General features: G+C 39.2%; 1 protein-coding gene across 2 annotated transcripts in view; it reads left to right on the top strand.

Annotated features, from left to right (window-relative positions):
* The window catches only part of FBXW2 (F-box and WD repeat domain containing 2), a 31757-nt gene that overhangs the window by 7192 nt on the left and 11048 nt on the right, over positions 1–13517 (top strand). For both annotated transcript variants that reach the window (XM_019946475.3, XM_019946478.3), the window contains exons 3-4: positions 6598–6792; positions 8851–8984. In XM_019946475.3, coding sequence (XP_019802034.1) covers positions 6598–6792; positions 8851–8984 — 329 coding nt within the window. The remainder of the gene's footprint in view (positions 1–6597; positions 6793–8850; positions 8985–13517) is intronic.

Below are 13517 nucleotides of genomic sequence, written 5' to 3'. Positions count from 1 at the left end.
TAGTATGATTAAATTCACCAGGTTGGCATATGGAAAATTATGCTTTGTTTATTGAAAATGATCCAAAGCATTAGTTTAAAGCAGCATTCCTGGGACTGTTAACTAGTGAGAAATATTTGTTAATAGAATTAAACATGTGTTTGTATCACTTTGTTACTTAAGAGCTTGTATTTTCACTGTGGTTGAATTGGGAAATTCTGAATTTGGCAATAAATTTACAGTGACTCTCAAATTAGCCCTTAAGCAAGCAATAAAACAGTATTACCAAAAAGATCGATAATGCTAAAAATTAACATGGTATGGATTGAATGAGGTAGTTATTCCGCTTATTTCTGAAATGGTAAGAAAGGAAACTGTTGTGCTTTGTGCTGTTCAGTAGGTATTTATTTATAAAATGCCTACTGTGTGACAGACAGACTGTGTGAGGGCATGCATAGCTGAATTAGAGCAGTTCTTTCTGCAGAGAACGTACACACTGGGATCAGGAAGGTAACCTGATTAAGTAAAGGTCTCCGTGTGAACTGTGGCTAATAAGAAGACACTGAAGTGGATAGTTGCTGCTCCACTGTAGTAAATTATTGCCATGTGGGATTCAGGCTCAGAGTTGTCAGATCTGACTTTTCAAGAGAAGCTCCAAGTCTAAATTTTTGTGAAATACCCTCATTTTTTTAAAAAGTATTAATTTTTAAGTATTATTCAGAATTTTAAAATATTGTGGTTGGGTCATATTCAACCTATAAGTGGCTGTGTTGTAACCTCTGGCTTAACATTCGAATGGGAAAAACGAGAGCTATAAAAGAGGTATGATCAAATGATATATTTAACTAGGCTTACTGTGATGAACATTTCACAGTATATACAGATACCAAATCATTACATTACACACCTGGAATTAATATAATGTTATATGTCAATTATATCTTAATTAAAAGAGAGACCAACCAAAAAAGTGATACTGTTGAATTGTATGAGGGAATAAAATTATATAATTGTTCAGAAGAAGGAATGATTTCTTCCATTTGGGAAAGTAGAGCAGTGTTTATGTTGGGTCTTGAAGAATGTATAGATTTTTGGTGAGTTGAGATACACAGGGCTTTCCAATAGGAATATCAGCATTCGAAAGGGCCAAGCATGAAGCATGGAGGATGAAAATAAAGAAAACCCATGTTGGCTGATATCTTAGCATATAATTAGGGAGAGACTCCTAGAGTATAATCTGAAGAAATAGGCTTGGGCTGTGTTTTCACAAGCCTGGAATGCCAGGAACATGTATTTGGACAGTTTTCTATAAACTATGAAAGATTTTTGAGCAGAAAAAGGGCCGAGTTCAGAGCTTTCCATTTCAGATAAGCTAGTGTTTCTTGTTTCTGTCAGACCCAGGTCCTCTTTGGATGACATATTTTACAGTATTCTCCTATCATGAAGTAAAAATCATGGAAGTAACTTATCTATAAGTACACATTTTAAAAATCAATATAATACCCAAACTTTGATCCAGAGGAGAAATAAGAGGACTGTGATTTAAAGTAATACATATTGAACACGTGCTCAAGCATGGCTTAGAAGGTGGTAAAGTAATCAGATGTTTACACCTATGTGTACTATTACTGTGAACATGACAGCTGTGAATGCAGAATGTTGTGTTTGTGTCACACATTTGTATCATGTTGTATTTTGTATCATCTGTGACACCATCTTTTCAAATGGTGAAAGACTCTTAGCAGAGTTCCCAGGAAAGTACGTCGTTCCTCAATTTATCTGGTAGTTACACTCATAGAAAATTAGGTATACAGTTAAACTGCTAATACTCTTTGTAAAACAGATTTTAGGTTCAGTCAGATAACTAAGATTTTCACTTACAAATATCTGGCAGAACCTTATGGAATGTCATACAGAATACAGATTCTTTTTGTGCTCTGCAAACATTGCAGGATGTCCAGCATTCCTGGACTCTGCCCAGTAGATGCCAGTAATGTCCTCTCATTGTGACAGTGAAGCCACCCTAGAAATTTCTGAAGTGTTCCCCCTAGGAGATGATACTAATTCTGTTGATACCCTTTGACATAGACACATCTTGCGCTTGCAATTTAAATGACTAGTCTTGCAGTTTAGATGAGCTTAAATAGGTCTAGATATAGGATAGTCAGGGTAGAGATTTTTAAAAGTAGCAGTTGCAGAGAAGAGCAGCTATTGAAATAGAATTGACAGGATTTGTCAATGAATTGGGTATGTGGTAAGGAATAGGGAGATTTCAAAAATGGCTGAAGGCTTCTAGCTGCGTGTATAACTAGGAAGATAGTAGTAGTAGTAAAAGAATAGAAAATGAAGGGATAAATTCAGGAGGATAGATGGAATTCAATTTGGGATGAACTGAATTCAGTTGGATGTCTAAGTGGAGATTCCCACAGTATCTGGAAATGCTGGGTGAGAGCTTTGGAGAGTGCTCAGGGCTAGAGAGAATGATTTAGGAGTTAGTCACATCACAGCTATGGCTGTAAGTGAAATTTTAAAAGGAGATGGAGAGAGGAGAAGATAGAGCATAGGAGGATCCTTTGAGTGTGTACTCAGAGAAAGGGGAGAGGTAAAGAAACAAGGGTAATGAAGAGAGTTTCAAGAAGGAGAATGAAAGTTGCCTGACTTGAAGAGGCACTGGTAAATGTTTATTCAGTTGGTTAACAGAGTCAGATAACTCAGAGGGGTGGTTTGAGAGCTGAGATCTGATTCTACCAGTTAAATATTTAAACTTAACTTGATAAGATAGCTTACTCTGTTTGGGTTACGGCTCATTTTTCTGCTTACCTTTGTTACATTACCCATCTCTGTAATTTTTATATCAAAGATTGTTTTGTGAGTTGAGAGGGCTTTTTCTCCCTTTTATATAATGAAAAATAGTCTACATTTAGTTGCCTTTCACTTTCCTCTACACTGTATCATTTACAACCTCTTTACCCAACCTGATTGTTTTCTGATGTTTATTAGGGTGTAAAACTGAATGGCCTCATGTTTTCCTATATAAACTAGTTTAAATAATTAATTTAGATAATCTCCTTCCCTTTTTTTATCAGATTGTGGTAAACTGTATGATTTATCATTTTAACCATTTTAAGTGCATTGTTGTGCAGACATCACCACCATCTATCTCCAGAACTTTTAGCATCTTTCCAAACTGAAACTGTACTCATTAATCAATGACACCCTATTCCCTCCTCTGCAGCCCCTGGCAACCACCATTCTACTTTCTGTCTCTGAATTTGACTACTCTAGGTACCTAGAGTACCTAGAGTAGAATCTTACAGTGTTCGTTCTTTTGTGACTGACTGAATTTCACTTAGCATAATGTCTCCGTGGTTCCTCCATGTTGTCACGTATGTCAGAATTTCCTTCCTTCTTAAGGCTGAATAATAATCCTTTGTATGTATAGGCCATGTTTTCTTTATCCCCCCTCCTAGTTTATAACTGGCCTTCCTGCTTCCAGTTTTGCTCCCCTTCAAACCATTTTCTTTGATGCAGCCATAGTGATCTTTCAGAAATGCAGATAAGGTCATAGTTAAACATCCTCCCGACCGAGTTCTCCAGCCTAACCTTGCCACTATTTCCCAGTCATACCGAACTGTTATCAGCGTCCATGTTTTAGGCAATGCATTTTGACAAACATTGTAAATAATTCCTAGGTAGCTTTTAGAATGGATTCAAGTAGTTCTTTATGAATCGACCCCAATGCCTAGTCACGTATATTTATGTAATATATAGGGATATTTAATAGGTGCTTTAATAGTTATATTCCAGCGATTGGTAAACCACGAACTGCAGGGGCTGGATCCAGCAGAGTGGAGTAACTACCACAGAGACTCTAGGGCTCAAAAAGCCTAGTATATTTACTGTCTAGTCTTCTACAGAGATTTTGGCTGAGCTCTGGCATATACTGCTTTTTTCGGTTGGGGAGAGGGTGCTGATTACTTTATTCATCCTTTAGATTTCAGCTAGTTAATACCTGAAAGTTTGGGGTTTTTTTTTAAGCCATGAAATTCCTTCTTCCAACAGTCCTACAGCACAGCCCGGCTTAACAGCAGAGTAGAGGATATAGCTGTGGAGCCAGTCGCTCCATCTCCTGAGGCATGTTCATGGAACACCTCGATGTTGAGGTGCACGATTGTAAACTCAGTGGAGCTTCACCTGGGGCGCTTTCTCCTTTTATCCCCCCCTTGTATTTGCTATGGGCTTTTGTACTGCCCACCACTTACTGTACTGAAGTGTTATTGTTTGTTTAGCCTTTTTGTCTTCATAGGAAGACTAAGCACCATAAGAGCAAGAGCCCTGCCTGACACACAAGTTCTCTAAATATGGGTTGAATGAATGAATGAATGAGACCCTGGCTAAACACTGGCAATAAATCAGAACCAAGCTAAGATAGGATCTGAAATGATTTCTTTTCCTGCTTTGCTTCCTAGAAATATAGTCACAAAATGCTGACTGGACCAAAAAGCTGAGAGGACCTTAAAGATTATCTAGACCTGTGCTGTCCAGTGTGGTAGCCACTCAACACGTATGGCTTTTGAGCGCTTGAGATACGGCTAGTTCAAACTGAGATGTGAAATAGGAAGTACTCACTGGATTTTGAAGACTTAGAATGTAAACTATTTCATTAATTTCTATATTGATTACATGTTAGATGATAATATTTTTGGCATACTGAGTTAAAAATATTAAATTATTTTCCCTGTTTTGTACTTTTTAAAATAAATTTATTTATTTTTGGCTGCATTGGGTCTTCATTGCTGCACGTGGGCTTTCTCTAGTTGTGGCGAGCGGGGGCTACTCTTCATTGCGGTGTGTGGGCTTCTCGTTTGGTGGCTTCTCTTGTTGTGGAGCACGGGCTCTAGGTGGGCAGGCTTCAGTAGTTGTGGCACGTGGACTCAGTAGTTGTGGCTTGCGGGCTCATAGAGCGCAGGCTCAGTAGTTGTGGCGCACAGGCTTAGCTACTCTGTGGCATGTGGGATCTTCCCGGACCAGGGCTCGAACCCATGTCCCCTGCACTGGCAGGCGGATTCTTAACCACTGCACCACCAGGGAAGTCCCCTTTTTTTTGTACTTTTTAAAGTAGATGTTAGAAAAATTTAAATTGTGTATGTGTCTTGCCTTATATTTCTATTGGGCGGTATTGTTCTAGATTATTGGTTCTCAATGCATTGCTAATACATTAGAATCACCTAACAAGCTTTTACAGTAATTAGATCCTACCTCAGATGTTCTAAGTTAGAATCTGTGAAGATAGGGCCCTGCACGTGTGTTTTGATAAAGCTCCGCAGTAGATTCTGATGCCTCATATGCCCATTGAGAACCACCAGCCAAATCTCGCCTTTCATTTTATAGAGAGGAAACTGAATCCTTAAATAGTAAAATAACAACAAATATAGTCTTCATTTCAGTATGCTCTCATAGGGTTTGTCCCAGTTGAAATTCATACTCTGCCTCTTTCATAACTGATAGCTATTTTTCCATTGTCTGAAACAGTGGCTCTTGATCAGCCCTTAAAGGTGGCATTGTGGCTAACTTTATTTAGTCATTTAAACTTTTAGAAAACTGATCAGTTGGTGCTTTTCCAAGATACCATGTCCTTATTACAGGGACTACATTTTTGTAGCTTCAGAATGGTTTTTTCTTTGTCAGTTCTTTTTTTTTTTTTTTTTTTTTTGGCTGCTCTGTGTAGCATGCGGTATCTTAGTTCCCTGATGAGGGATCGAACCTGTTCCCCCTGCAATGGAAGCGCAGAGTCCTAACCACTGGACCGCCAGGGAATTCCCTCTTTGTCAGTTCTTATTCTTACTTTTATACAGGTAAATTGTGAGACATGTGTTCATCGTTAGGATTTTAAATGTGATTAAGACAAAGTCCTGAATTGTCACCATAATCAGTATAATATTTTCATCAGAGGCAGAAGTAAAACCTACCCTCTTTTCTGCAGAATCTTAAGAGGCTTTACAAGCTCTTTGTTGAGTTGTTGTGAACGTCTGAGAATAATTTATGTCTAGTTTTCTTTGAAGTTCCTTCACATATTTCAGGATGGCTCAAGAAATTAGCAGTTAGTCTTTGCAGAAATTAACCAGTGATTGGAGGCTTATCTATGATTTGCCTTAGAGTAGAACATGTTCCAGCAGACAACTTTACTATTCACCATTCTTTATTTGTTCAGAATTGTTGGGTAATGGACAGGCATGCAAGTGTACACATCCAGTCATAGGTGGTACCCACCATTTTGAACTTAAATCAGAGAGCTCATGATAGCCAAAAATTTGGGAGAATTTACAAGTGGAAGCACCAAGGGGTGCTTTAGTCTAACACCACGCTATAACCTGGAAAGTTAAGGGAAAAGGACTAAACCAAAAGGCTTGGATTCAGTCCCAGGGCTGTTAACAGTATTCTGGTGACCCAGAGCAAGTTGTGTTACTGTCTCCACGCTTTGGTTTTCCCAGCTGTTAAGTGAGAGTGCTAGAGGAGGTGACTGTTAAGGTTCTCCTTTAAGAATACCATGGTTTGGGGAATTGATTTTCCTTCTTTAGTGTTTGTTTTCTTACTAACCTCCCTGTTTTTCTCTTGAAGGGTCAGATGATTTGTCTGCAAAACTATGGGATGTGAGCACAGGGCAGTGTGTTTATGGCATCCAGACCCACACTTGTGCAGCGGTGAAGTTTGATGAGCAGAAGCTTGTGACAGGCTCCTTTGACAACACTGTGGCCTGCTGGGAATGGAGTTCCGGAGCCAGGACCCAGCACTTCCGGGGGCACACGGGGGCGGGTGGGTTGCCTTTCTTCAAAGGTTTCAACAGCTACTTTACCCTCATTCCTTAAAACCAGGAGCCAAGAATGTGATCCCTTTTTTGTTTGTGTTTTTTAATTTAACCTGTCTTTCCCCCAATTTCTTTCTCAGTCACTACAGTTAATCCCTTTATTCAAGTTACTCTTTTTTTGGAATTTTCCCCCTAATTTTGCTTTTCCTTGGCCCATTTTTTAACTCTTATGTCCTTTATACCCTTATGCTAGGAGAGGCAGTTCTTCTTTTCCCCTATTTCATTTATATCCTACTGAACAGTCAGCCCCCTCTGTTTTGATCAGATTCCATACCTCCAAATTGAGTAAGTGCTACACTTGTAAATTCAGTCCACTCTATTTGTAGAATTAGGACTGGAAATCATTTGGAGTGACTATACAGATTACATCAAATTGAAGCTTGGTTGACAATAATTTTACAGCATCCTTAGTTTGTAAAAAACTGGTCATTTGAACGTACCCTTCAGATCTGAGCTTCTCCCTCTGCTTCACTGTATTTTGGAACTCTGTGCAGAAATCATGTTGATGTAGTTCCCAGCCTCTTGTGCAGCTGCTCCCTTCTTCCTTTCTGCCCTTTACCCACTGCATTAGCCCCTGAGAATCATAGTCTATGCTCTTGAGACACTTATGAGCAGCCTTCCTGTACTCCCTAAACAGGTTGAGTTTCTCTGCTGTAGGTTTCCCAATACGTGTGTTAACACTTACCATATCAATACAAGTAAGTATGATAACCTTGTTTCCCCACCAACCTGTAAGCTCCAGAAGGACAGGGATCCTGCGTGTCTTATTCACACTTAGGTCCTGAATTCCTTGCACCGTACCTGGTACTCAGTAATTCTTTAATGTAAACCTAGATGTTTTGTGGCAAAAAACCAAGTCCCCCCCCATTTTGTTTGTCATCCTGTACATTTTTCTTCAGTCTTCTCTGCTACCACTTGTTTGTTGTAGAAATTAATATTTTGAAGATATATGATTTAACATGGAACTTATGTATCAAACTGAGTGTAATATTCCACAGTGTCCAGGGTTGTACATTGACTTCCAGGTGATTTTATACCTGGTCGGCTTTGAGAGCCCTGTTCTAAAAAATTTCCTCTTTGCTGTTCCCTGGACATTGCTGTGGCTTTACCTAACTCCATGCCTTTGCTGTTCCCTCTACCTGCAGTATTCTCTTTCTTTTCTTGATAAATTCTACTCATCCTTCAGGGCCCATCTCCAATATCGCCTCTTCCCTGAAGTCCTCCCTGATACCCCTGGGCAGAGTTAGTCATTCTCCTTGGTGTTTCCCTAGCAAGAGGTAAACATTTATTTATCTTTTTTTTTGGACTTCCTCTTCCACCCCTCACTTAGTCTGAGTTCCTTAAAGAAAAGAGCAGTGTCTTCATCTTTGGGTCCCCAGTATTCCTTTAGAGCTTGGCAGGCATTTAAAAAACAAATATTTGAGTACTTGCTATACTCAGGCACTGTTTTAGGTGCTGGGGATAGAGCTCTAAAGAAAATCAGACAGTTTGAGAGAATGGCTCAGTCTGACCTTTAAGATCTTTGTTTTGTTTTTCTCATTACACTGGCTTTTTTTGAGTATGGGTATTGTTTTGCAGCTTATACTCTTGACGTTTTATCTTACTGCAGTAAATAGTACAAATATGAGTTGGTCCACTTACGTTCTGTTTTTCCTGCATAGGCTAGATAAGTTACGTGTAGTATCAGGCAGGCAGTCCTGAGAAGAAAAGCCATTATCTACTACACTGGTTTACCTCTCACTCTGAACCTAGTACAAGTATAAGAGATCGTACTATTCCAGGAGCTTTTCATCCTTAGAATTATAAGCTATGATAATAAAAAGAATTTTGAAATGGATATATTTTTTAGCATAAAATTGCTAGCTGAGAAAGCATCATTCCTACAGTAGTTCTGGTTGAGAAATTATACAGTTGGGCAGCTAGGGAGAATAAATGTAATTGAACTCTACTATGAAAGACCCACAGGCAAAGGCGTATTTTAACTTTGTGTGTGTTGTATATACTAGTGTTTAGCGTCGACTACAATGATGAACTGGACATCTTGGTGAGTGGCTCTGCAGACTTCACTGTGAAAGTATGGGCTTTATCTGCTGGGACGTGCCTGAACACACTCACCGGGCACACAGAATGGGTCACCAAGGTAGGAAGACTTACAGAAGAAATGTTGACATCAGTCTTGCTGAGGGTGGGGGAGCTGGGGGTGGGATGGAGGATGGTAGATGCTGCCTCATAAGTGGTCGATGAGTCATAAGATGGGATAGCTACAACCACAAAGCATGATGGTGTATAACAGTGGCCAGCATGTAAAAGACACTCAGTAAATAGTTTAATGAATGAGTGACTTACGGACATGGAAATATGCCCACAATATATTAGGTGGGTAGAGGGAGCAAATAAAACAGGTTACTTACAAAAAACTATGTAGAGTATGACGACAGTTTCTAAATGTGTTTTTGCACTAAAATGTTGAAGATGATTATTTCCTGTGGAATTGAGTACTTTTTTCCCTTTAGGATAAGCATATTTTTAAATCAGAAAAGTAATTTTCATTTTAAAAAAGAAAATGCTTGCGAGAAATGGAAGAAAAATGTACAGGCTCTTTAAAAGAACATTGTGCTGGTTTCTAGCCACTTTTATTCAACATATAAGTGGAAGTCCTAGACAGAGCAGAAAAAGAAAAAAAGGGATCCATGTTGGAAAGGAAGAGGTAAAGCTGTCAGTATTTGCAGATGCATGACATTTTGATGACTCCACCAGAAAACTGTTAGAACTTGTAAACTACATGTAAAGTTGCAAGATGTAAAATCTATACACAAAAATCTGTTGCCTTTCTGTACACTAATAATGAACTATCAGAAAAAGAAAGAAAGAAAACAGTCCCATTTACAGTTGCATTAAAAAGAATAAACTACCTGGGAATAAGTTTAACCAGTACATAACAGAAAGACCAGTATATTGAAAACTGCAAGGCAGTAATGAAGGGAATTGAAGTAGACACAAATAAATGGAAAGGTATTTCGTGCTCATGGATTGGAACAATCGGTATTGTTAAAACGTCCATACTACCCAAAGCAATCTGCATATTCAGTGCAATCCCTATCAAAATTCCAATGGCATTTTTCAAGGAAATAAGACAAATAATCCTAAAATTTGTATGGAACCACAAAAAAACTCAAAAAGCCAAAGCAATCTTGAAAAAGCACAAAGCTGAAGGCATCATGCTTTTAAACTATATGACAAAGATACAGTAGTTAAAACTATGGTATTGGCAGAACAGACACATAGATCAATGGAACAGGATAGATAGCCCAGAAATAAACCCACGTATATATGGTCAATTCATTTATGACAAAGGAGCCAAGAATATACAATGGGGAAAGGGCAGTGTCTTCAATAAATGGTGTTGGGAAAACTGAACAGCCACCTACAAAAGAATGAAACTCAACCACTGTCTTACACCATACATAAAAATTAACTCAGAATCGAATAAAGATTTGAACTTCTTAACACCTGAAATCATAAAACTTAAGACTAGAAGAAGAGATCATAAGCATCTTGACATAGGTTTTGGCAATGATTTTTTGAATCTAACACCAAAAGCAACAAAAGCAAAAATAAATAAGTGGGACTACACCATACTAAAAAGCTGCACAGCAAAAGAAACTTAACAAAATTAAGAGGTAACCTACTGAATGGGAGAAAATATTTGAAAATTATATATCAGATCGGGGCTAATATCCAAAATAGATAAATAACTCATACAACTCAATAGCAAAAAACCAAACAGTCTGATTAAAAAATGGGCAGAAGATCTGAGCATTTTTCCAAAGAAGACATATAGATGATAAATGAAAACAACAACTAACAAGTAAATGAAAAGATGTTCAGCATAATTAATCATCAGGGAAATGCAGATCAAAACCACAATGAGGGAGTTCCGTGGTGGTCCAGTGGTTAAGACTCTGCGCTCCCAGTGCAGGGGGTCCAGGTTTGATCCCTGGTCGGGGAACTAGATCCTGCATGCCGCAACTATAAAAAAGATCCCGCATGCTGCAACAAAGATCCCACACGTGGCAATGAAGATCCCACATGCCACAACTAAGACCCAGCACAGGCAACTAACTAAATAAATATTAGGGGGAAAAAACCCACAATGAGATATCACGTCATACTAGTTAGAATGACTATTATCAAAAAGACAAGAAATAACAGGTGTTCGTGAGATTGTGTAGAAAAGGGAACCTTTGTTCACTTTTAGGGGAATGTAAATTGGTGCAGCCACTACGGAAAACAGTTTGGAAGTTCCTCGAAGGATGAAAAATAGAACTTCCACATGATCCAGCAATTCCACTTCTGGGTATTTATCCAAAGAAATTGAAAACACTAACTCAGAAAGATACATGCACCCCCATGTTCATTGCAGCATTATTTACAATAGCCAAGATATGGAAACAACCAAAGTGTCCATAGATGGATGAAGGGGTATATGTATTGAAATATTATTTAGCCGTAAAAAAAGAATGAAATCTTGCCATATGTGACAAACGGATGGACCTCAGGGGCATTATGCTAAGTGAAGTAAGACAATAAAGAGGCAAATACCATACGATCTCTCTTATAGGTGGACTCTACAGGGGAAAAAAAAGCCAAGCTCATAGATACAGAGAACAGATTGGTAGTTGCCAGAGGCCGGGGGTGGGATGTGGGGAGTGGGAGAAATGGGTGGACAGTGTTTTTTGGTTTTTTAGTTTAAATAAATTGTGAAGAAAGGGAAGGAGGAAGGAGGAGAAAATAATGCTCGCAAGAAGTGAACCAAAAATGTACAGGATCTTTAGAAGAATGTTGTGATGTCTTCTAGTTTTCAAAAAAACGATTGCTGTGAGAATCAAAAGCCATGTAAAAAGTGGAAATGCCATGCAGAAACACTTTTCTTGAGTTTATCGTGCTATTCTGTGAGGGGCTAAGGATGCAGGAATGAGCAAAACAGACCCAGGCTTGATGCGAATGTTAGTCTAGTAGGAGGAATAGTTGTTAGTAATTTCACAAGTTCACAAATTGTGTTAAGTGCTGTGGAGGAAAAGTGCAGGGTCTAATTCATTTTGATTCAGGTAAAGCTTTTAGAGAAGGGGCCAAATGTGAAGAATAAATGGGAGGTAACTGTGTAAATGGAGTGTTTCAGAGGGTGCCGTATGTGCACAGGCCCTGGGGTGGGAAAGAGCCTAGAACATTTGATAAGCTGATGCCCTGGAAGGCCAGCGGAGCTGTGCTGTAGTTGGGGGAGGTGTGGGAGAGGGGCCATCATGTACGCTTTACTAGACCTCATTAAGGATTCTGGATTATTGTAAGTATAGTAGAAAGCAAGTGATGAGTTCTGAGCAAGAGTCTGGTGTAATTTCATGTTTTTAAGAAGATAACTGCTGGGCTTCCCTGGTGGCGCAGTGGTTCAGAATCTGCCTGCCAATGCAGGGGACATGGGTTCGAGCCCTGGTCTGGGAAGATCCCACATGCCGCGGAGCAACTAGGCCCATGAGCCACAACTACTGAGCCTGCGCGTCTGGAGCCTGTGCTCCGCAAGAGGCCGCGATAGTGAGAGGCCCGCGCACCGCAATGAAGAGTGGCCCCCGCTTGCCGCAACTAGAGGAAGTCCTCGCACAGAAACGAAGACCCAACACAGCCAAAAATAAATAAATTAATTAATTTAAAAGCAAATTTAAAAAAAAAAGATAACTGCTGAGTGAAAAATGGGTTACAGTGGGGCACAAGTGGATGCAGGGTGGCCAGTTAGGCTTTTGCAGTAGTCTAAGCAAAAGAGACCCACGGCTTGGACTTGGGTGGCAATAAAGAAAGAGAAGGGCATACACGAAGGATGTGTCTTTAAGGTAAAGCCAACTGAACTTACTCATGGGGAGCAAAGAAGAAGAAAGAATCTGATGACTAGTGGCTTTTAGACTGGGTGGGTGATTGTGTGAGAAGACCAGTAATACCACCGAACTGTACACTTAAAAATGGTTAAGATTCTACGTTTTATGTTATGTGTATTTTAGGACAATAAAAACATTGGGAAAAAAAATTCTGTACTGGGTGCATTCAATTTTAAATAGAAAAGTTATATAATACAAGTTGGTGTTATGTTAAAAACAGTGGACTTGGGGCCAGGACACTGACTGAGATGTCTTAGATAAGTTACTCTTCCCTTCAGGGCCTGAGTTTCATCATCTGCTAGATGTTCCTGTGAGTACTAAATGAGATGATGGGACAGAACCCAGCAAGGTGCCTGGCACTCAGTAGCAGGTCTGTCAGTTTCATTTGAATCTGCAACCCAGGCTTCTGAATGAGTGAGCCTGGCCTCCCCTCTCACTTTATGCTTATTTATTCCTAAAATAACCAGAAGCTAGTGTTTACAGATTATCCCACATGCTAATGGAATGTTAGCTTCCATTACATTATTATTTTCTTTGTTTTATTTCATTTTCACTACAATTATTTGAGATAATAGGTGCCCCATCCCCTATTTTAAAGATGAGGAAACTGAGAAATGAAGAGGTTAGATGGTCCTGCCCAAGGTTGCAGAGTCAACATATGATAGATTCTGGTCCCAAGTCGAGTGCCTTTCCCTTTATGATGCACATGCTTATGAAAACAGGTCCTTTGTATCTACTATGTGAATGGACTT

The sequence above is a fragment of the Tursiops truncatus genome, chromosome 6, assembly GCF_011762595.2.
Source record: "Tursiops truncatus isolate mTurTru1 chromosome 6, mTurTru1.mat.Y, whole genome shotgun sequence".
Lineage (NCBI taxonomy): Eukaryota > Metazoa > Chordata > Mammalia > Artiodactyla > Delphinidae > Tursiops > Tursiops truncatus.
This window is presented reverse-complemented; position numbering and strand designations above follow the sequence as displayed.